The following is a 24675-nucleotide window of genomic DNA, read 5'->3' as shown; positions in this document are numbered from 1 at the left end:
AACTACGGGCAGGAAATCACAGCACTCAAGAGTACTCAGCAATAAACCAACATCGATCACTCTAAACTACCTAACCGATAGGTCAACATCATCGAAATCTTTCCAAACCAATTAGCGCGTGACGCTAGCAAAGCGAAAATCGAAACCCTTGGGGGGGGGGGGGGAAAGAAGATATGTACAGGGACATATATAAGGTAAACTCTTGGTTGGAGCTGGCATATTATATTTCAAGTTGTCATTCCTCCCCCCCCCCCAGGACAACACTGTCACACAGGTATAGGATCAATGTTGTGTGTCTGTCTCAGAACGGCCACGGCGTTTTACTTCTTGTGATGACGTCATGGATATCGAGAAATATTTGCCCATCCTCATCACGTCACTATTAGTCTAGCACCATGCTGGTCTAGCGCCATGCTAGTCTAGCACCATGCTGGTCTAGCACCATGCTAGTCTAGCGCCATGCTAGTCTAGCACCATGCTAGTCTAGCACCATGCTGGTCTAGCGCCATGCTAGTCTAGCACCATGCTGGTCTAGCACCATGCTAGTCTAGCACCATGCTGGTCTAGCACCATGCTGGTCTAGCACTATGATGGTGTAGCACTATGCTAGTATAACACGATGGTGTATCACTATGATGGTGTAGCACCATGCTAGTATATCTTGATGGCGTAGCACTATGATGGTGTAGCAAAATGCTAGTATAACACCATGATGGTACAATGCCTAGGATCAGGTAAAATGTGGTTGAGTGTATCGACATACGAAAACAAACAGCGCAAGGCAATAAAACGTTATAACGTGTTTGTGTGTGTGAGTGTGCATTAAATGTGACTTTCTTAGCGCGGTGAAAATAAAATATGTGATGCTATTTATCCCTAGGCCTAATGTGTAATCAACTCAGCCTTAAATTAAAAAGTCATGACGACCTGCTGCCACTAATATAAACCAGCCTCTCTATTTTGTCCGTGTTTGAAATACAGGGGAGCAGCGGATATCACCATCGTATGAACAACTAAAACAGTTGTTGAATGTTTAGAGTGTTGTCATCATATGAACAACTAAAACAGTTGTTGAATGTTTAGAGTGTTGTCATCATATGAACAACTAAAACAGTTGTTGAATGTTTAGAGTGTTGTCATCATATGAACAACTAAAACAGTTGTTGAATGTTTAGAGTGTTGTCATCATATGAACAACTAAAACAGTTGTTGAATGTTTAGAGTGTTGTCATCATATGAACAACTAAAACAGTTGTTGAATGTTTAGAGTGTTGTCATCATATGAACAACTAAAACAGTTGTTGAATGTTTAGAGTGTTGTCATCATATGAACAACTAAAACAGTTGTTGAATGTTTAGAGTGTTGTCATCATATGAACAACTAAAACAGTTGTTGAATGTTTAGAGTGTTGTCATCATATGAACAACTAAAACAGTTGTTGAATGTTTAGAGTGTTGTCATCATATGAACAACTAAAACAGTTGTTGAATGTTTAGAGTGTTGTCATCATATGAACAACTAAAACAGTTGTTGAATGTTTAGAGTGTTGTCATCATATGAACAACATAAACAGTTGTTGAATGTTTAGAGTGTTGTCATCATATGAACAACTAAAACAGTTGTTGAATGTTTAGAGTGTTGTCATCATATGAACAACTAAAACAGTTGTTGAATGTTTAGAGTGTTGTCATCATATGAACAACTAAAACAGTTGTTGAATGTTTAGAGTGTTGTCATCATATGAACAACTTAAACAGTTGTTGAATGTTTAGAGTGTTGTCATCATATGAACAACTAAAACAGTTGTTGAATGTTTAGAGTGTTGTCATCATATGAACAACTAAAACAGTTGTTGAATGTTTAGAGTGTTGTCATCATATGAACAACTAAAACTGTGGTTGAATGTTTAGAGTGTTGTCATCATATGAACAACTTAAACAGTTGTTGAATGTTTAGAGTGTTGTCATCATATGAACAACTAAAACAGTTGTTGAATGTTTAGAGTGTTGTCATCATATGAACAACTAAAACAGTTGTTGAATGTTTAGAGTGTTGTCATCATATGAACAACTAAAACAGTTGTTGAATGTTTAGAGTGTTGTCATCATATGAACAACTAAAACAGTTGTTGAATGTTTAGAGTGTTGTCATCATATGAACAACTAAAACAGTTGTTGAATGTTTAGAGTGTTGTCATCATATGAACAACTAAAACAGTTGTTGAATGTTTAGAGTGTTGTCATCATATGAACAACATAAACAGTTGTTGAATGTTTAGAGTGTTGTCATCATATGAACAACTAAAACAGTTGTTGAATGTTTAGAGTGTTGTCATCATATGAACAACTAAAACAGTTGTTGAATGTTTAGAGTGTTGTCATCATATGAACAACTAAAACAGTTGTTGAATGTTTAGAGTGTTGTCATCATATGAACAACTAAAACAGTTGTTGAATGTTTAGAGTGTTGTCATCATATGAACAACTAAAACAGTTGTTGAATGTTTAGAGTGTTGTCATCATATGAACAACTAAAACAGTTGTTGAATGTTTAGAGTGTTGTCATCATATGAACAACTAAAACAGTTGTTGAATGTTTAGAGTGTTGTCATCATATGAACAACATAAACAGTTGTTGAATGTTTAGAGTGTTGTCATCATATGAACAACATAAACAGTTGTTGAATGTTTAGAGTGTTGTCATCATATGAACAACATAAACAGTTGTTGAATGTTTAGAGTGTTGTCATCATATGAACAACTAAAACAGTTGTTGAATGTTTAGAGTGTTGTCATCATATGAACAACTAAAACAGTTGTTGAATGTTTAGAGTGTTGTCATCATATGAACAACTAAAACAGTTGTTGAATGTTTAGAGTGTTGTCATCATATGAACAACTAAAACAGTTGTTGAATGTTTAGAGTGTTGTCATCATATGAACAACTAAAACAGTTGTTGAATGTTTAGAGTGTTGTCATCATATGAACAACATAAACAGTTGTTGAATGTTTAGAGTGTTGTCATCATATGAACAACATAAACAGTTGTTGAATGTTTAGAGTGTTGTCATCATATGAACAACATAAACAGTTGTTGAATGTTTAGAGTGTTGTCATCATATGAACAACTTAAACAGTTGTTGAATGTTTAGAGTGTTGTCAAGACAGAGTTGTTGAATGTTTAGAGTGTTGTCAAAACATTGAACAACTTAAACAGTTGTTGAATGTTTAGAGTGTCGTCAAGACATAGTTGTTGAATGTTTAGAGTGTTGTCAATACATTGAACAACTAAAACAGTTGTTGAATGTTTAGAGTGTTGTCAACCATCTGACAACAGGCTCTGGCCTGTCTCTATGGCACTGAGGTGTTTCAATGACACCTGTCGTCATGGCAACGTGAATCATGCACGTGACTGCCGTCCTAGCCAATGTCCACACCCAAACCAACAGGCACAGAAACCGGAAAAGTATGGGCCGCTCGATAAAGACAGGAAGAGGGGGGGGGGGGGGGGGGGAGAGGAGAGAAATTGAATGAGAAAAGATTGAAGCGATGAGCATAGTGGATTATTATTATGACGGCACTAAAATAATAATTAACCAGATATTTTTTAGAAGACTACAAGGTCAATCGCCGTTATTGAATTTCTAACAGATATAATCAAAACTGAGATTTTTAAAAGTTTTGAAATGTTCGACCAATGTCGAAACAATATCACTTAAGATAATGAGATAATTACTTCAACAGTAATCAGCAGAGTATGATCTAGACGTGATGTACTTCCGTCTATGTAAGCCTAGTGTCAACCACCGACCTCAGTAACAAGGTCAAAGGTCACTCACTCTATTCATGCGTTCAGTGGTAGCGGCTCCAGCGTTTCCTGGCACTGATGGGGAAATTAAGCTCGTGAGGACATCTCGGTGGCACATGCGCAGTAAACCCCAACCTTACACTTCCGGTTGTCATAGAACTCGGACAAGGATTAACGCTTGACCCAGAGGCCATTTATAAAAGGGGGGGGGGGCGCTTCACACCTTCCACCATGAATAAAAAACTAAATAAATATATTTATTTTCTCACGATATATATATATATATATATATATATATATATATATATATATATATATATATATATATATATATATATATATATATATATATATATATATATATATATATATGGAAAGAGATTCCAAAACATTTGTCAACAAGTAAAATTGTGGCTCCAGATCATTTATGATTTTTAAATGAAAACGACACGAACGCGCCAATTAAATATACAAGTAACATAAAGTGGGGCAATTCTCATTTAACGCAGGAAGATCAATCACCTCTAAATAAATTCATTTCCTTTCATAAAGATCAGCCTCCATCAATAACAGCAGCCCGTGTCCACCATATAACATTTATGTATTGCACACACATCGATTCTAAGCCTAATATCAGCACGGCATGTAGAGTTAACAAAGGGAGGTAATTTTAAAAAATATGGCTAGTTATCTCCCTTACACAATGTTGTGAGTTAACAATCCAAAACATTGACGAACGGCCTCACGTGTCGAGACGGCCAAAAATAGACCGTCAAACTGTGAGCTAGGATTCACCTGACCTTTTCAGTTTTACCGGCATTAAACCAGAGGTCCCCAGAATGATTTAGACAAGGATTCTGTACTCTTATAACACAAAAGACGTACTACATTATTTTACTAACTACACGATCATTTTTTGTTGTTGTTGCAATCAGTGAGTAATAAATGTATTGTGCCTAACAAGAAGACTGTATTTATGTTATGTATTCAAATAGCCATGTAGCTGATCTAAACGAGAGCGAGCAGTTTTTTAAAATTACTTTTACTTTCTCTAACGTGAGCCAGGCACCCATCAGAGCTGGGTAGACGCGCTCTAGCCCGGGATCCGAACTCGTGACTTTAGGCTTGGCAGTCGAACAACCTCGCCTTCCGTAAATGACGGTACCCTGAGTTCTCTGATAACACAATATTCAAGTATGATCGAGCTCTAGCTCTAATCCCATGTGTTTACTGTGGCTAATTAAACCACGTGACCCACAACCTATTTGACCAGCCACAAAAATAACCACACGACCCACAACCTATTTGACCAGCCACAAAATAACAACATGACGAACGGTGGATCGCGATCAATACCGCAGCAGGTATGGCGCAAGTTTTAACCGCCGAACAATCTGGTTAGAATATCAATCAATCAAGTAATTCCAGAGTGTTATGTTGTACAAAACCCTCATCTTCTATATATATAATTCTCTTCATGGGGACCATGCGAGACACCACGTAAACGCACGCATGGAAGGGAGGGTAGTGTCGAATTCACTAACTACGAAGTACTGAAAAGTAGAAAATAAAACAACTAAATAGCGGCGTGGGTCAGCTCGTTTGAAATATTTTGAGAACCTTTGGTTCAAACAATGCAATGTTCTATAAATAGCTTGTGTTCTATCTACGTGCGTAGTTTGGAGTGGAGTCTGCAGGTCGTGTCAGCAGACGAGCGGGTTGATATCGGTTATTGAGCTCAACCCAGAGGTCACGTGCACGCGGTGTGACCGTACTGTGGTCGATAGCAACGTCCTCATTGATACTGGTGTAGCGCAGAGTTTCTTCCAGGCATCTCTTCAGCCCCCCCCCCCCCCCCCCCGAAGTAAGTCTACCGCCCCCCCCCCAACGAAATGAAATGTATATAGAAAAAATATACTTTTAACAGTGCCCCCCCCCCCCCCAATAAAAAAAAAATTCAAGTGCCCCCTCCCCCCCGGAGAAAAAAGTCTGGAAGAAACACTGGTGTAGTGGGTCATTTCAAGTCCTGGAAGTCTACTTGTATCTCTATTGCCCAGCGGGGAATTATTTAAAGACTGAGCTTTATTCCTTGAGAAAAAGGTGTAACTTGTTGGGTTATTTAAAAACCTGCAGGGTTACTAGTAACAGGAAATTATTATTTTTTCTTGAAAAAAAAATATATAGTAGATGAACCAGTGGTAGTTTCTAGGGTCGTGTTTGTATCAAGTGGAAATCGACCAAGTTAAGGCCCACACAACCTGTGCTAGCCACTGCACCACGTAAAGAGGCTTGATGCCGGCAATACAAACCAAAGATCTTTCTAAAAATGTTTTGATGACGTAAGTTGCCCAGGGATAACAGAAGCGAGAAGAACAGTTTTTAAAAAATCAACAGCACGTAAAATTAATTACTGCAGCGGGGAAAACTTCTAGAGCAGCGGTAAAATTTAGAGAGGACAAAGCTGAGGTCACTTAAGGCGTAAATCTAGCCTCAGTATTGAGATGAACGACCCTAACAAAAAACAGTGCCGGGGACACACGGTATATGCATGCTTACAGCTAATAATTGCTTCAAAAATGGCTTACAGCCATTTACATAGAGGCCACACTAGTTATAATAACTTCTATTTCTAAAACTGGTCGAGTTGTGTACGTCAGAAATTCAGAAAACTTGTTGACATAATTTCTCATTCATTTTTTGAAGTTTAAACTCAGGGCGGCGGCTTAAAGTTTGTACCTTGATTGAGTAGGGTTACGGCATACAGAGGTGAACGGTCAGGTAGTTGAACTTGCTATCGGTAGGAGGCACATGGACCCGCCCTATGGATGAGGCGGTAAGTTGGCTATCAGGCGGTGCTTACACAGTTATTAATGGGGGGGGGGGGGGGGGGGGGCTTTAGCCAGGACTAGACCGTGGACTGGCGAGATAAAAAAAGATTGTGTGAGGGGAATGTGAGGGTGTGTGGGCGGGGTTGTGTGAGTGGGGATGTGGGCGAGGTGGTGTGACTATGTGTGTGTGGGGGGGGGGGGGATTTACGTATGTACAGCCGTGAGATCGAAGGATAGCGGGGTGAGAGGTATCTAATGTCTACCCTTAGTGATCAAGACGGTCTATGTAGGAAACATGTTCAAACATGGCCTAGAGAGGTTATCTAAGCCTGCATAATGTGTCGGCTAGGGAGGTAGTGCTCATGAGAGGAACATATAGCTAGATCAGAACTACGTCTAGCCGGTACTGCCTACAGCGAAACTCTGGAAGAGATCAAATCAACCAACTTAGCCGGAGCCTTTAAAGGCGCGCCGCAGTACTGTCAACACGGGTCGAGACTAAGTTATACGCTCTTTTCTCTACTACAAATATTTGAAAAGTCGACAGAATAAACACACGAAACATTACCTAGCATAGAAACAGCAATTTGTTCAATTGTATATATAAGCTATAGCGTAAAGCAAGGGGAGATAAAGCAATCAAAATATATGTTTCTTAAAATCTATGATATGAGGAGGATCGTTTAATTAGAACTCATTTAATTATCTCAAGGATTTCATTTAATTATCTCTATGATTTCATTTAATACCTCTAGAATTTCATTTAAAGTTCAGAAGCCTACACACAAAAAAACAATAACGCCACTGTATGGTGTAGTGCTACAGTAACGGTGAGCAGTTACGTGAAGCAACGGTCTGGTGTAGCTGTGAGCATAGACCAATGGTGTATGGTGTAGTGCTACAGTAACGGTGAGCAGTTACGTGAAGCAACGGGTTCCATGTAGATTTGAGCATAGGCCAATGGTGTATGGTGTAGTGCTACAGTAACGGTGAGCAGTTACGTGAAACAACGGTCTGATGTAGCTGTGAGCATAGACCAATGGTGTATGGTGTAGTGCTACAGTAACGGTGAGCAGTTACGTGAAGCAACGGGTTCCATGTAGCTGTGAGCATAGGCCAATGGTGTATGGTGTAGTGCTACAGTAACGGTGAGCAGTTACGTGAAGCAACGGTCTGATGTAGCTGTGAGCATAGACCAATGGTGTATGGTGTAGTGCTACAGTAACGGTGAGCAGTTACGTGAAGCAACGGGTTCCATGTAGCTGTGAGCATAGGCCAATGGTGTATGGTGTAGTGCTACAGTAACGGTGAGCAGTTACGTGAAGCAACTGTCTGATGTAGCTGTGAGCATAGACCAATGGTGTATGGTGTAGTGCTACAGTAACGGTGAGCAGTTACGTGAAGCAACTGTCTGATGTAGCTGTGAGCATAGACCAATGGTGTATGGTGTAGTGCTACAGTAACGGTGAGCAGTTACGTGAAGCAACGGGTTCCATGTAGCTGTGAGCATAGGCCAATGGTGTATGGTGTAGTGCTACAGTAACGGTGAGCAGTTACGTGAAGCAACGGGTTCCATGTAGCTGTGAGCATAGACCAATGGTGTATGGTGTAGTGTTACAGTAACGGTGAGCAGTTACGTGAAGCAACGGGTTCCATGTAGCTGTGAGCATAGGCCAATGGTGTATGGTGTAGTGCTACAGTAACGGTGAGCAGTTACGTGAAGCAACGGTCTGATGTAGCTGTGAGCATAGGCCAATGGTGTATGGTGTAGTGCTACAGTCTGATGTAGCTGTGAGCATAGGCCAATGGTGTATGGTGTAGCGCTACAGTAACGGTGAGCAGTTACGTGAAGCAACTGTCTGGTGTAGCTGTGAGCATAGGCCACCAGCACGTGACAAGATAAGTTCGTGAAGCATTGCCCTGTATTCCGACCAGCACTAGAGATAAAGAAGGTTGGTAACGACATTATCGAGTACACTGATAGCACCAGCGAACTTTAACCCCAGTGACGTAGGTAGTTCTTCTGCAGTGACCTCAGTCCGGAATCTCGTCTTTCAGTTCAAGAACCGCTGTCCTGTACCTCGTCTTTCAGTCTGTGGAGGCCCTAACCTAACAGTTTAAGAACCCCTGTCCTGTATCGTCTATCAGTCTGAGGAGCCCTAACCCACCAGTTTAAGAACCACTGTCGTGTATCTGGCCCATAAGGTTCTCCACGATGTAATCAGGTACACGGACAGTACCAGAGAACTATGAGTGACGCGGTGCTTTCTTTCAGCCCCCCCCCCCCCCAGCAGTTGTCTGTCGGCTGTACGTAAGGTTATGTTTACCTTGAAACAGTTTGGGCCGCTAGACCAAACAAACCAACGCTTCAATGTCGCACCACGGGTGTACTTTTGGTTAGCTCTAGACTTGTGGGTCCCACAGCGGCAAGTAGCATTAAAGACGGGGCATTTGTAGAAGGGGGAGGGGGCATTCGAAGAATGGGGGGGGGGGGCTTTTTGAAGAAGGGGGAAGGGGCATTAAAAGAAGATGGAGGGGGCATTCGAAGAGAATGATGCGCAACGGGAAAAAAAGCGCAAATAGAAATTTGCGCACAAAGAAAAATGCGCTTGCAGAAAAAAAGCGCAAACATTTTTCTGTGCTCGCATTTTTCTGTGTGCGCAGAATTCTGGTTGCGCTATTTTTCTGTTTGCGCATATTTTTGTGAGGGGGGAGCATTCGAAGAAGCAATTCTGAACTTTTAAAAATAAATAATTGACGAATGATTACGAAAATAATGATTAAAACAAAAATCATTGTGTATTTCGCGAACGGACAATGAGGAGCGAGAGAAAGGAGCGATTACAAATTCTAACAGGAAAACATGTGGGTTACCGGCCCCTTCACCGCGCCATGACGTCACGTAGTGAAAGGAAGAGTGCATGTTAGGCCCATTAACTAGGCCTAAATTGTTATGTACTATCTTGATCTATCTTGGTGGCGATGTTATAAGGTTGGGGGGGGGGTGTCGTAAGAATCCGGAATTCGGTAATATGTTTGCCATAGCAAAATTAGGTGGTATTCCAACTAGTCTCCACACACAGCTGTAAATCTTTGTAAACAAACAAGCCTTTTAACCTAGATCCGATTAGCCTAACTCTCAAGGGAAATCACCCAACAGATGCCACGGCAGACAAAGGTGCTGTTACACTAAACAGAGTTACCGAACTTGTGGGGAAGACATGAAGAGAAAAAACAACTAGATCTATATTTAACATAGGCTAGCATGACCTAAGGAACGTAAACCAAATAATTTTCAAATTGATATTACATTTTTTTCTTCTAATCCAGTTTTTGTGAAAAAACTTGGTGTAAATAATGAGAGGATATCAACCACACTGACATATGTTGAGGATAATTTTATGTCATGAAATAAAGTTGCATGTCACAACATCAACAACTGTGACACCTGCATGTCACAATAAATGTGACACCTGCATGTCACAACAAATGTGACACCTGCTTTCACAAACAAACCTCGTGAAGAAATTATTATTTCTATTCCTCCCATGGTGGCCTCAGTGATACTATAATGACACACTGGAAGGATCTTCACATGAAATATACGTAGGACACACAAATGACATATACAAGAAGGACCCCACATGAGATATATGTAGGACACACAAATGACATATACAAGAAGTACCCCACATCACATATATGTGGAGCCATACATGGCATACAGGTAGGACCATACATGACATACATATGAAGGACCCACTCATGACTTGACCCACACCGGACTTACATGTAGGACCGTACAAGTAGGACCATACAAGACATACATATGAAGGACCCACAACCTTCCCTGCTGGGTGAAAGCATGCTTTGGACATTGACCTCATTTTAGGGAATTTTATATCAGATCATCAAAAAATTAGGTCATTAAATTAACATTAGGTCATTAAATAGTTGGCTCACCAAATAGATCACCAAAAAATTAGGTCACAAAAAAGCCTATAGAAGAAAGTGGTGTCAAATATGCTTATGACAAGGTGTCTCACACATTATTTTATTATCTTCAAACATTTCAGAACTCCGTAGGAAGTGAAAGAACAGTCTTTCAGTTGCAGATTTGCAGATGGGTCACAGCATCATGCAAGTTAAAATAAAAACTCCTAAGGGTACGTTATACAGTAAAAGATAATTTATATCTGAGATATTAAATACCCTTGATGGTCAGAAAGTCTAGATCTTTTCTGCACTTTAATTTTCATGTTAAAAGAGTTAAACAATAGCAAGGTGTAAAACAGTTAACTTGTGTTTAATATGCATGTTACTGGTTTAGCTCGAAGCATCAGGTGTAAATTGTTATATCTACAACTTGTTATAATCTAATAAGTGTTATTATTTTTTAACAATATTGTGAAAATCTTGGGGAAAAACCAATTATCAAACCACAGTATTGTTGGGCATAGGTAAATCAAGCAGAAAGCTATGTCTGGTTGTTTTTAAGTTCCTGTCTACAAAAATCTGGGTTAAGTCACAAACTGCTATATCTGGTTGGTTTTAAGTTCCTGTCTACAAAAATCTGGGTTAAGTCACAAACTGCTATATCTGGTCGGTTTTAAGTTCTGATACTAATGTAAACAAAAACGTGGTAATTCACAAACTGCAAATGGTGGTAGCAATTGTTATAGAGTAGAGTAGAAGCAGAGTTGTTGAAGATTTAAATCAATGGAGATGAGAGTCACTGAGAGTTGAGATTAAAGGAGATCTTGTCTAGCTACTGTACCACTGGTACAATTAGACACTAGCTACAGCCACACATGGTGTCAAGTTCATAGCCAACTGAGCTAATATAGGCAACATTTGTACCAATATACCCACACCCAGCCTAATGAAAGCTACAGTCAAGTATGATGACTTGAGTCAGTCCACCACCCCAGACAGTCAACTATGATGACTTAAGTCACCACCCCATACAGTCAACTATGATGACTGAAATCAGTGATGTACTAATACTGAACTTTTAAAAATGTACATTGTCTATTACCATAAGACTCTGGAATCTATTACCCAAGACAAAGAATAGCAATTAGTAATAAAAAATAAATGTGAATACACTCTTGTTGTGTCAGATACTTAGTAGGCCATCTTGTTAAAAATGACAGTCACAATTGATTAGTAAGGGAACATTGGGTGGGGTCAAAGGTCACTCTGGAGTATCATTTTGATTTATAATTTTCAAACCAATTTTGACAATTAGATTCAAATCAGAAGGATTAAACACCAGTAATAAAAAATATTATTAACACAGATAATGTAAAAACTCTGGAAAATGTAAAAAAAATATTTCAGTAGCTATTACAATTTTTTTTTAAAGTAAAAAAAAAAACAGTTGATAAAAATGAAAGTAGAACAGAAAGTTGTGAAAATTATAAATCAAAACAGAGGAACCAATGGTTAAAATCTCACACTATTTACCTGGAGCTCTGACTGTCAATGTTGATGTCATGATGTCTGCAAAAATAAATTGGCCATTCAAAGACTGGGTGGGAGCTAGAGGTCTTCAGTGGCCAGCGGTTAGTGACCAGGTTTAGGAGAGTTGGATGGAACTCTTCGCCGGGGGAGGTCAAATTTGTTGTAGCCTACATTAGCTGATTGTTGTCGTTAGAATAGTGCTTATGTCTGATCACTATCAACTACCAGGTATAATAGTTTTATTAACTGACCAGTATTACTTGCCAGTTACAAGAGTTCTACTACCTGGCCAATTTCACTTGCCAGTTACAATGGTTAAAATACCTGGCCGCTTGCACATTACCTTTTTTGACAGCTGATAAATCTTAACAATAGGCCAAAGAAAAAAGTTTGCCACACCCATTTCTTTTAGTATTTATTGATATTCCAAGAATTTCAACCTTAGAATGGCATACATATTTAATCTTTTGTACTTGTTGCATTATTTATAAGATCCATTTCAAACTATGCATTGGATGGTATCAGTCAACAAAGTAGCAATCAGACATAATTAACGAATAGTCTATTTTATTAATACAATTGTTTTTAGTGTGTTTTATGGGAATATTATTTCTTGAAGTTTTGATAGCACCTTAAAAATGTATTTAAAAAACAAAATTGGTTCAACATATTTTCAAAGAAGCAGCTTTGTTTAAATAAACTAGCTGAAAATGATCACAAAAATTAAAAACTCAGGGAAATCTTAACAAATGTGTTTTGTTGTGTTTGATTCCATCTAGATATACTTTTTCTATTGCAACAATGTTGTAAAGTCTTGAGGGGAATGGAACTGAGATACACAGACTTACAAATCCTTCAGGAATATTTGACGGAGAAAGTAGTAAAAAAAATGTTTTGGAGACTACACAGTCATATTGACCTACTATATACAAGGTCATACTGACCTACTGTATACAAAGTCATACAGACCTACCATGAGGTCTCACTAAACTCACTGCTATCCATCCATAGTATGTAAGTTGGGAAAAAAAAATAAAATTAGTATTAAAATAGTATTCAGGCGAAATTTTTTGTAACTGTAGTTAACTCATTTCCAACAATGAAATTTATACCTAACCCTTGTTCTTTCATACATCAGTTATATGTATTTATGTATTATATGCATATTATTTTATAACAGTACTACATTACAACCTGTTCTTATTCATGTACCATAAACCAGAGTTTTACATCACTGTGAAATTATGGATAAGCCATTCAATGAAGAGAGATATGTTTACAGCCTGACACAGTAGCTTTAGCAGACCAGGGTTATGTGACACTAAAATATCTGAGGGATCAATGAAAGCCTCCTGCTGTGAACAATTGAACAGTGTGTGGTGTTGTGTGGGTTTTATTCTACACAATTATTAGGTTTAACTGTATGTTTTATGTGTTTCATTACACAGAATTAGCTAGGCTTAACTGTATGTTTTATGTGTTTCATTACACAGAATTAGCTAGGATTAACTGTATGTTCTATATGTTTCATTACACAGAATTTGCTAGGATTAACTGTATGTTCTAAGTATTTCATTACACAGACATATTACTGTAGGTTCTATGTATTTCATTCAGTGGCGTAGGCAGGGGAGGGGGTCATAACCCCCCCCATAGACCCCTCGGTATTTTTATTAAGTATGTGGGGGGTGCAAAGTTTGAGGGGGGGGGGTGCAAATCAAAAGTTTGTCCCCGGGTAAAAATTGGAACCCCCTTGAGACGATCCTGGCTATGCCACTGATTTCATTACACAGAATTATTAGACTTTACTGTATGTTCTATGTGTTTCATTACACAGAATTAGCTAGGCTTAACTCCATGTTCTAAAAGTTTCATTTTACACAGAATTTGCTAGGCTGAACTCTATGTTCTATGTATTTCATATGCGTTTTCTGACAGACAAGTAGCTAGAATGAAATAGTATGATCAGTTTCCATACCAATCTTGAATCAGTGAAGGTTAAGAAAAATTTCTAAATCAAATCTCAATTTCTAACCAGCCAAAAATACTTGAAGAGGCCATGTAAATACCAGCAGACCAGGTTAAAAAAAAAAAGAAGCAATAAACTCCCAAACCAGACGTACCTTGACGAGAGCTGACGTTCAAAGTAGTCCCTGCTCTCCTTCTCCTGTATGGGGTACCTGGGCACCTCAAACTTGACCTGCACAGCATCGTCAGAGAACATGGAGGACTGCAGCGACTCGCCCGCCTTGGACAGCTTCTCATCCAGTTCAGTGTTCCTGTGCCGTGCTAGCTTGGACTTAGAGGGGGAGAAGGTGGGGGATATTTGGCCTGCTGGGGACAGCACATGATGTCATTGATACATGAGTAGCACTGTAGTAGTAGCAGTTCTACAACTACATTAGGATGGCATGCCACATTCAGCATCTTAAAAGTGGACATGCAAAAGTTAACCTAAACCATGAACTATGTTAGAAGTGGTGATGGAAGATGACCCATGTAAAAGTGGTGATGGTAGTGCTACAGCTGACCCATGTAAAAGTGGTGATGGTAGTGCTACAGTTGACCCATGTAAAAATGGTGATGGTAGTGCTACAGTTGACCCATGTAAAAGTGGGGATGGTAGTGCTACAGTTGACCCATGTAAAAGTGGTGATGGTAGTGCTACAGTTGACCCATGTAAAAATGGTGATGGTAGTGCTACAGTTGACCCATGTAAAAATGGTGATGGTAGTGCTATAGTTGACCCATGTAAAAATGGTGATGGTAGTGCTATAATGACCCATGTAAAAGTGGTGATGGTAGTGCTACAGTTGAGCTATGTGTTACAACCCTACAACAAATGATGGTGCCACTCCCATCCAATTTGCTATTTAGCTTTAAGTTAAAACTATGTATTATCTGAACAAACTTGAACATTTACAATTGATAAAATTTCTTCTAGCCACTCTTGTCTACATATTGTCACTGTTACAACAAAGATATGTTTTTTAAAAAAAAATCAGGTTTTAAAAGTCAATCAAATTTTTGCTGGATAAAACCCTATAAGAGAGACCCCCATGTAGACTCAATAATAAGACTCTGATTCAAGAGTATCATTGTGTTTAATGAATACCTCTATTATAATCTTCTATTAATACTACACCCCCACCCCCCTTTAAACCATTCTATCAATACTTCACCCCCACCCTTCCCCCTGTTAAACCCTCCTACCAAAACCTCGCCCACCTGTTAAACACATACCTTGGTCTTCATTTCAATCTAAAAAAAAAAACATAAACGAGGCAGCCTTGGAAAATCTATACAATAAATACCGTCACGGGTCAGCGATTAAACTAAATGGGGAATAAATCCTCAGGGCCAAGTAAACATGACACCGAAGCTTCCAGTTCAAACACTTATAGACCAGGATTTTTTAATCAGGGAAATAAATAAAAGATTAGTCTGGAATGTTCCCTAAAAGTTCTAAAACTTCCGCCAAGTAAATGCGGTTTAAAGATCAGACAAAAAGACAACACTAATGATGGAAAATAAAATGAACCTTATACATGTCTAGAAAAAAAAACTTGCAGCAAGTTGATGTTACAAGAAAACACTTTCTCAAAGAATGTCTATAGGCTACTTACTTGTTGTGAGTTTTTTTTCTAGATATTATAGTGTACATATTGCAAGTGTAATGTCGAAAATGTAAACATGATGTTAAATTCTTGTAACTGAGAACACCAAGGTGCCATTAATCTGATCGCTAGTACAGGCATGTTTTACTACACTGATTCAACTACCCCAGGCGGCTAGGCATAGTGCTGACAACACTATCCCTTAATTTGCCGAGGTCAGGGAAACAGATGAACTCTACTTCATCTGCCACAAACAGGAAGTGATGATGAGATCAGAGATTCCAATGAATCACTGACTGAATTATAACAAGTTTTATTTTGACATAGAAATGCTTGTACAAGTGTATCAAGTTTGATAGCACAAGATCTATGTTTCTTTGTGGCAAGCTATCAACCAACAAGGAAATATTTCCTGCTGTATATGGTCCCATGTTTGTCATTCCTGTTTTCCCTTGAAGCAAACAAACTACAGAACAATTGCCAACAATGCTGTCTGGAGTAAGGCTCAAGCTTAGGGTTCATTTATTAAACAGGTTACTTAATAAATTGTTATTTTGCTTCTTAGGGATTGAAGAGACACAATTTTTTAAGTAAAAAAATCCTATCAGATCTGGTGGTTTCAGGTGGTAGGTGAAGTAGAGTCTGTCTCATTTTAACACTGATATATATATATATATATATATATATATATATATATATATATATATATATATATACACACATATACAGGTCTGGTATCCACAACACTAACTCGGGCACCAAACCCAAGACATATATGTTAGCAACCATGTGCTCTCCCACTCGACCACAACATCCCCCGTTAAAGCAACTGAACAGTGACGCAGAGGTGCCAGCAAGGAGCAGCACTGCCACAAGCATTCACTCAACCGTGGCTGCCAAAATAAACAAACTCCTTACCCACTCCGTCGGCCTTCCTCCGCTTGTACGCCTCACTGACTTCACCATTACTGACACCATTAGTGGCCATGGTGTGAATAAGCTCAACACAACTGAGTGAAAACAGTTATCTTCTCTTGAAAAGATTCTCCTCCCTTACTTGAAATGCTCACACTTTTTAGATCAGATTTATGGAAGCTGGGTACAGCTCTGTGGAGCAAAAACAATCAAGTTGTTACAGCAGTGAAAACCTAACGAGGAGTGCAAGTGGTGACAGCTCATGGCGACATATGTCTCATAATGATCTTTGTACGACATGCTCATATGTTAGGAAAGGATGGGAGAAACCACAAGGTTAAAACAAAACATATTTGTAAACACATACACATATTTAGACATATTAGTATAGAATTTAATGAAGTACTTTTAAAATATTTAGCCTACTAGATTAAGTCACATTTTTCAAAACAAAGCTTTATATAATAATACTAACATATTCTGATTCAAATGAATAAAATTATTTTAAATTATTATCTGATTAAAAAAAGCTTTTTCTTATTCAATTACTATTAGGCCTAATTTTAAAAAGAATATCAGTTTTCCTTAAAATCTAAATAAACGATCATTAGTTTTCAAATGTGTAGATCTATTTCAAATATATAGTTTCAAACAAAGTGGAGGGCCTAATTTTAAAAAGAAAATCAGTTTTCCTTAAAATCTAAATAAATGATCATTAGTTTTCAAATGTGTAGATCTATATCAAATATGTAGTTTCAAACAAAGTGGAGGCCAATACAAATAAGCCAATACAAAACTATACAGTAAAGTATATAGCCCCCCTTCACTAATGATTTTAACTAAGCTAACTTTAATGTTAGCCTAGGCCAATGCCAGTTAATCTACACATGCTAACACTAGGCTCCTAATAAGAAGTATAAAGCACACCAGACCACCACACCATTAAAAAAAACATGTCACTGTTTTTGTCTGCCCATGTAAACAGTCCACTGGCTCATAGGCTAGGCTAGGTATGGCCATTAACCTGTCATTAAGTAGTGCCCTGCCCAATGATATTGTGCCACTAACAAATCACTTAGGCCTTAGGCCCTAATCTTACTTGATTAATATAAGTAAGGCTCAGCTCTAAACAATTATTTTTATTTAAAAACTAATCAATTAAGAAATCAGGTAAGCCTATGATTTTTAATTATTATTTTTTAATCTTTAGATATCTCATAGATCTATAATCAATGTATCTTAAATGAATGTATTCAAATACAAATAAAGTTATAAATAAAAATAAATAAAATACAAATAAAGTTATGAGCTTAGCCTCTATAATTAGAATCTAGTCTATCTTGAAAAAAAGAATGATCAAAATAAACAAACTGACATGCTACACACCAACTTAGTTATCATCTGAGGGTCCTGTAAGTAACTGAATAAACTAGAAAAATTCTAAAAATACTGTGATTTATATGCCGTGATTATAGACCAAAGTACTACTTCAGCATAAGTGCTTGAGAAAAAAATGTCTACTGTATTTGATTTGAGAAGCAGTAATAAAACTGATGAGTTTGCAAGTAACCCATAAGTTGGTCGCAAAAAAGATAGCAAGTTAATATACGTTTAACCTAATTAGTGGACTTAGTTAAGAAAGAAATTTCAAGATTAGCAATGTAACTGTCTTATTAAGAGATAAGGAAGGTCAATATGACAAAGCCTGATTAGAGAAATTAATGGCTTTTTCTGCCATCCACAGTAACCTAATCTAGAATCTAGGTTATGGTGAAAAAAATCATCATAAGTTTGTAGTTGCATTTATCAACAATTTGAACTTATCTCTGTCTTAATAAACAAAATAAAATAATATTATTATAAATTAAACCAAACTCACTTAAACTTTTGAAGCATGGCAGCATGGTGTTAATTTAATTTTAATTTTAGTTTAATGGATCTAGAGATCTATGAAATGAGCCTAGGTTGTAGATCTAGGCCTAGATCTAGTTATTTTATGGAGCAGTAGATCTAGATTTTAAAACCCACTAACTATGTTATGTAATATTGGAGCATAATTCCTTCTTTGCCTTATTCAGTGAACACTTAATTTGTAAATTTAGGCAATACAAATCCTAAGGCAATAATGCAAAAAAGTAAAACCTTTAGCTTGTTGAAGCAAGTTTAGTAAGTAGATCTATATTATCTAGCTTTAATGTATTATTTAATTTAACTAACCAGACTATAAGGATATAACCTCAACAACGCCTATCTTTTATTAACAGATCCACTTTTCCATCAACCAGACTTATTATTATTTATTATGATAGCCTGCTTTTTAATTCTATGATTCTATTTTTAAAAAAAAAAGCTAAAAATAGAATCTACTGAGTTCTAAAGTGATGTGTTATGTAGATCTAGATTATAGGTCTACATTCAATCTAATGACATTAGTGAATACTGAGGGGCACTTGTGCTCATGAATGATATAGCAGATATCATAGAGACTAGTATGGCTTATTTTTATAGATCTTTTATATAGTAGGCCTATAGTATTATAATGCTAGGGCCTAGGAGTAGCTAGAGATTCTTGTAGTTACAGCTAGGCCCAGGGGCATAGCGAGGGCGGGGCGGGGGGGGGGGGGTGCAGAATGCACCGGTTGACACCATTTAGAGGAGTGACACCAAGGCAAAAAATTGCAAAATGTGCAGAAGAAAAATGCTTGTTGCCAGTTGCATTAATGAGTAATTATAATTAAAGTTCAATAGTCTTAGTTTTAAGTGAAATCGTCAATTATTACAAGGGGAGGGGGTGACACCATGACGTAAATGCGCTAACTTTAGAGAAAACAATGCTACATCCAACTGTATTATAAACATCGTTACCATTACGTCTGCAGTGATTAAAGTTTTTACACATACATGTACATGGCCATATGTGGCATATATATATTTAAATTGTATACTTTATTATTTCTTGTGGGGGGGTGACTACCGACGCCACTGAATCTAAACTCAATTCTAGACTCTAACTAAGACTCCAGAGTATTCTAGAGTTTAATAAATATTATTAATAGGCCCTATATTATATGTTTATGTAGATTTAGATCTAGATCTAGATTCTATAGATCTAGTAGTTAAGCAGACTGAGAGTCTCAGTCTGACTCTTAGATTTTAGTTGCTGAGATGGCTTAGGGCTTAGACTTAGATTTTTTGTGATTAGTGATTTAATTTAGAATCTAGTGACTAGAGATCAACATCTAGATCTCTAGGACTAATTTTAATTTAAAAATAAAATGATCTCTAAAATCTAAACTAAATGAAAATCTAATGAATCAATACAACAATAGACTGAAACTGTGACTAACAGCAGACTTAGATCTAGATCTAGGTCTAGTCTAGACCTAGACTAGTCTAGCTACTAGCTAGAGTCTAGATCTCTCTAGATCTAGAGAATCTATGTATGTGACATTTTAAAAACAATTGACTAAAATATAAATCTAGACTCTAGTCTACGTACATTCTTAAAGATGATTATCGCGGCAATAGCATTTACTTTAGTAAATCTCATCACATTACACTAACAAGAACAGCTGTTTTTGTTGTAGATCTAGCGAACTCCGGATTATTATTGTTGGAAACTGGGGCGCTGCGTAAATAATTGGACTGGAAGGGGAGGTCATCTTTAAAATAAATGACTGTTGATACTCAAGAGTAGTCTACCTTTGTTGGTCGTCGTCTGTCAAGAAAAGGTCTTCATTTATTTATTTTTTAATAGGGTACCCTACACTAATATAATTTTAAACATAACTACCATGAATAATAACCCCTGTATCTTGATCTAGCGCTTCTACTAACACTGTTTATTTTGTTAGGCTTCTAGTCTAGATTCTAGCTAGATCTAGATCTAGAATTCTAGATTCTAGATCTAGATCTAGATTAGATCTAGACTCTAGTCTAGAATCTAGATCTAGTAGATCTAGAATTCTAGATTCTACACTAATCTACACTCTAGATTCTAGTAGTCTAGACGAGACTAAGTCACTAAAAAAGACTAAGACTAAAAAAAGTATAGATTCTAGATCTACCTGTCCTAGAGTCTCTAGATCTAGATCTAGATCTATACTTCTATAGATCTAGTCTAGATACTAGATAGTACCAGTAGATCTAGATAGATCTAAATCTAGACTAGAATCTAGATCTAGAGATGTAAGATTAGATCTAGAATCTAGAGTCTAGAGGAGTCTAGGCTATTTAAAACTTATTCTATAGATCTAGAATCTAGGTCTGGGATTACAATCCGAAATCAATCTATCTAGATTTCTAGATCTAGTCTCTATATTGACCAATTGGAGTCTATAATATAAGTCCCCCAATATAAGAGATCAAGATCTTGATTAAGCTACTTTCTGACCTGTATTATGACTCATTAATTATTAGGTCATCTTGGCCTAAAATATAATCTAGATCTAGATCTAGACTAGATCTAGAACTAGATCTAGATCTTGTCTAGATTCTGGGGAAATTGCGAGACGCGAAAAGCGAAATGGCGAGGCGGGAAAATGCGAGAAGGTAATGCGAGACATACCTGCGGAATTAAGGGTAAATAGCGAGACACTTTTTGCGAAAAAAGTTATTTTCTTTTTTTTTTTTCCATTTTTATTTATTTAAATTATTATTTTTTTTTTAAATAAACAAGCATTTAGCCATACCCTTTAACACGAGTGTTGTATGTTGTTATTTTTTATCTAGATTCTAAGAAGATAGATAGATCTAGATATCTAGATCTATCTATTTAAAAATCCTAACATCGTTGCTGTGCTACTGTCATCGCCCGCTCTTGTTAGCGAGAGGAAAATCCCGTCTCAGGCGGCATTAATTTAAAAATCTAGCCCGCTCATGTTTATACAAACGTGAGCTGTGTCATTGTAAATTGGTATAATCTTGTCAGCAGGAGAGATATTTTGCAACATCTATTTATGGATTTTTGTCCTTGCAAAAAGTGTAAAAGTATAAACAATTCTAAAAAGTGCAATTTATTTTTTTATTAAGTAATTTTAATTACAAACAAAATTTACGAACAAAATCTTCTGAAACAGTCCTTAAACACACCTCGTGACACCATCTTTCACACATAGTACACCCAACCCAGTTCATTAGACTCCCATTTATACATTTTTCTTTTGCTACTTCTTCCAATCCACATTCACAACATTTCACATTCTCATCACAGTTGACCTCCTCGTTCATCCCACAAACAACACTGGCACCCATGTTCTCATCATCATCGTCCGCACGCTCAACATCTGTTTTCCGTTTTTTATAATTTGTATTTTTTTATCATTTCTGTAATTTTGGCAATGTCTTGCTCATTGTTGTCACCAGCAGTTAAGTTTTTTTAAAACATCGATATTTTCCCAAAATCTTGTCTAATTTCGGTCAAAATAGAGTATTTTAATCAATTCCTATTACAATGTATTAAAACAGTTTTCTAAAACGCGAAAAAACGTCTAAAATTCTTTTTCTAACATCGCTTTTTTATAGTGTGACTTCACATCTAACCCCCCCTGTCCTCCCCCTCATCACACATCGTCATAAAATTACAGACCCCCCCCCCCCTTACGAGTGTGACGTCATTTAAGGAAAACCCCAAATAACACCACCACAAAAACCAAAAAATTCAGATAAGTTCAACTTGGTTTTAAAAATATTTGAAGTAGGCCCATAGCTTACGATATAGCACGAGCAACCGATAATATCGGTAACGTCACTTTATTTTGTTGTATCCAACAGGCATTTCCTTGTGCTTAGATTTATATGGTAAAAAAAAAGCTAGAAAAAAATCGTAGGCGGCGGCTATAATACAAAATTTCTATGCAGCAATAGAAAATATGTTTGCGGCGGCAGCGGATCCGGGCACGGCGATCTTCAAAGACGGTAAATCAGGCGGCCTCGGCGTTCCACACAAAAGACAGAACTTGATCTATCGTCGGCGGTATTTCCGTCGGTTTCGAACAAGGTGGTATTCTAAGTCGACACAAAAGATGGGGGGAGTTGACAAATCATCAGTATGTCTAGAGACGGAAAAATCGGAAGTTTTAACAATGTAAACGAAACGTCTTTGAAGTCTGGACCAAATACCACTGAAAATCGGGTGCGGTAAATTTTTCGCAGAAATCTTCGCATTTCAACACCACCCAGCGTAAGTATCGGCTTGTGGTAAAATGCGAGACAAAAAAGTCACGTGACCGACCGTTTTCGCGCCCTTCTCGCATTTTCCCGCCTCGCCATTGCGCTTTTCGCGTCTCGCAATTTCCCCACACCCCTAGATTCTAGATTAGAAACAAGGTAAATCTAAATCTAGATATATCTCTTCCTTAACTATTTGATTTAGCCTATTTTTTTTTTAAATTTACTAAACTACATTTAGTCTAGATTAGAAACAATGTAGACCTCTTCCTTCACTAATTTATTTAGAATAAATTTAGATCTAGATCTATAATATACTAGCGCGCCCACCGCACATTGCCAATTCACACATCCAGTCATAGATCCAGTGGCGTAGCGACCCTTCCCGGCGCCCGGGGACAAACTTTTCGATTTGCACCCCCCCCTTCTCGAGATTTTGATTTGCACCCCCCCCCCCCCTCAAACTTTCGATTTGCACCCCCCTCGAGATTTTGATTTGCACCCCCCTCAAACTTTCAATTTGCACCCCCTCAACCTTTCAATTTATTTTTCCAACCCTTTTTGGCGCCCCTTAAGCTCGGCGCCCGGGGACATATGTCCCCCCCCCCCTCGCTACGCTACTGCATAGATCTACATCAGATCAACGGAGCTCATGTAGATCTAGCATTCATAGTATATGACACTCTTACAACGAACATAGGCATTATAGGGCTCATGGCGAAGCCCCCCCCCCCCCCCCCCCGAAGAGATGCCTGGAAGAAACTGTGTATTACGACTGCCGGTGCAGTCATCGATTTCAGTATCCCACCGTATCCATAATGGATTTTGCTCTTTAAAACGAATGTAGGCGCCAGAGGCGTAGCGACCCTTCCCGGCGCCCGGGGACATACTTTCAATTTGGCGCCCCCCTCGGGAGCAAATTTTCGATTTGCACCCCCCCCCCCCCCCTCGAACTTTTCATTTGCACCCCCCCCCCCCTCAAACTTTCGATTTGCACCCCCGCCCCCTCGAACTTTTCATTTGCACGCCCCCCCCCTCTCAAACTTTTAATTTGGCGCCCCCCCTAAGGTCGGCGCCCGGGGACATATGTCGTCCCCCCGCCCCCCCCCCCCTCGCTACGCCCCTGGTAGGCGCCATAGTGTTCAAGCGGGAGTCAGTGGTACGCTTGGTCACATGAACGCCGGCGGACAATGTGCACGGCGCCCGATCAACGAAGAAGGCGCTGGTGAACTCTCTAGCTCCGTCCGACATTAAAAAGTGAACAATTCATCCCTTATTGCCATTGAACAAAACAAAAAACAACAAAAGACTATCTTAATTCTAGACGCCGCCTAAAACTTATTTGAAACAAAGGTTGAAAAACTTAAATTTTTTATATTATTTTTAATAATTTTTGTTTTAAGGTCGTATGGATTTTTTTTTTTTTAAAGTCATGCTTTCCCAAACGTGTCATGTACAGCACGCTTCATATCCCGCAGTCTGGTCGACCGTCAAGGCGTCACATGTGTCCTGTTTATTGACCTGTTGCATCCGTTCATCTATTGTATCTCACCCAGTCTTGGACCGTCCGTTCTTGTATTTTTTCCCACGTTTTCTTTAACTTGCTTTCGCCTCTGTTTGTTTGTTTGTTTGTTTTTCCAATCAAATCTTGCGATCGAAACTTCGTGCACTTCCCAGTTAGCTAGCGCGCTGAAATTTTCAGGGAAGCTTTGTTTCGGATGACAATAGAATATTCAACTGTTATTATTACTAAATTGATCCATGGAAACATTTTATTGATCATTTTATACCCCTATATAATAATAACTAGCCGTCCCGGCCAGGCCCTGCTCTGGCTTCTGTGAAAAACCTTTCTGTTAAAGACCATTACCT

At 38.1% G+C, this 24675-nt stretch overlaps 2 protein-coding genes across 13 annotated transcripts in view; one reads left to right on the top strand and one right to left on the bottom strand.

Moving 5' to 3' along the window:
- Window positions 1–16840, bottom strand: part of LOC131953839 (AMP deaminase 2) — a 50070-nt gene extending 33230 nt beyond the window's left edge. For 7 of the 10 annotated variants that reach the window (XR_009388693.1, XM_059317227.1, XM_059317233.1 and 4 more), the window contains exons 1-2: window positions 16639–16840; window positions 14227–14437 (exon numbers count right to left, since the gene is read on the bottom strand). Coding sequence is in view for 9 of the 10 variants with exons in the window: in XM_059317227.1 (XP_059173210.1) it covers window positions 14227–14437; window positions 16639–16708 (281 nt within the window). In the remaining variant the exon portion in view is untranslated. Of the gene's footprint in view, window positions 1–12106; window positions 12143–14226; window positions 14438–16638 lie in introns of all 10 variants that reach the window. The other 3 variants (XM_059317229.1, XM_059317235.1, XM_059317228.1) reach the window with 2 other exon arrangements.
- An 897-nt stretch (window positions 16841–17737) lies between these two features.
- The window catches only part of LOC131953837 (protein maelstrom homolog), a 28524-nt gene continuing 21586 nt past the window's right edge, over window positions 17738–24675 (top strand). Inside the window, exon 1 of one of the 3 annotated variants that reach the window (XM_059317222.1) lies at window positions 17738–17805. The gene's annotated coding sequence lies outside the window, so the exon portion shown is untranslated. Of the gene's footprint in view, window positions 17806–20259; window positions 20394–24675 lie in introns of those variants that run through there. The other 2 variants (XM_059317217.1, XM_059317220.1) reach the window with 2 other exon arrangements.

The sequence above is a fragment of the Physella acuta genome, unplaced genomic scaffold (assembly GCF_028476545.2).
Source record: "Physella acuta isolate Inbredline_101_S28 unplaced genomic scaffold, ASM2847654v3 ptg000958l, whole genome shotgun sequence".
Taxonomy (NCBI): domain Eukaryota; kingdom Metazoa; phylum Mollusca; class Gastropoda; family Physidae; genus Physella; species Physella acuta.
This window is presented reverse-complemented; position numbering and strand designations above follow the sequence as displayed.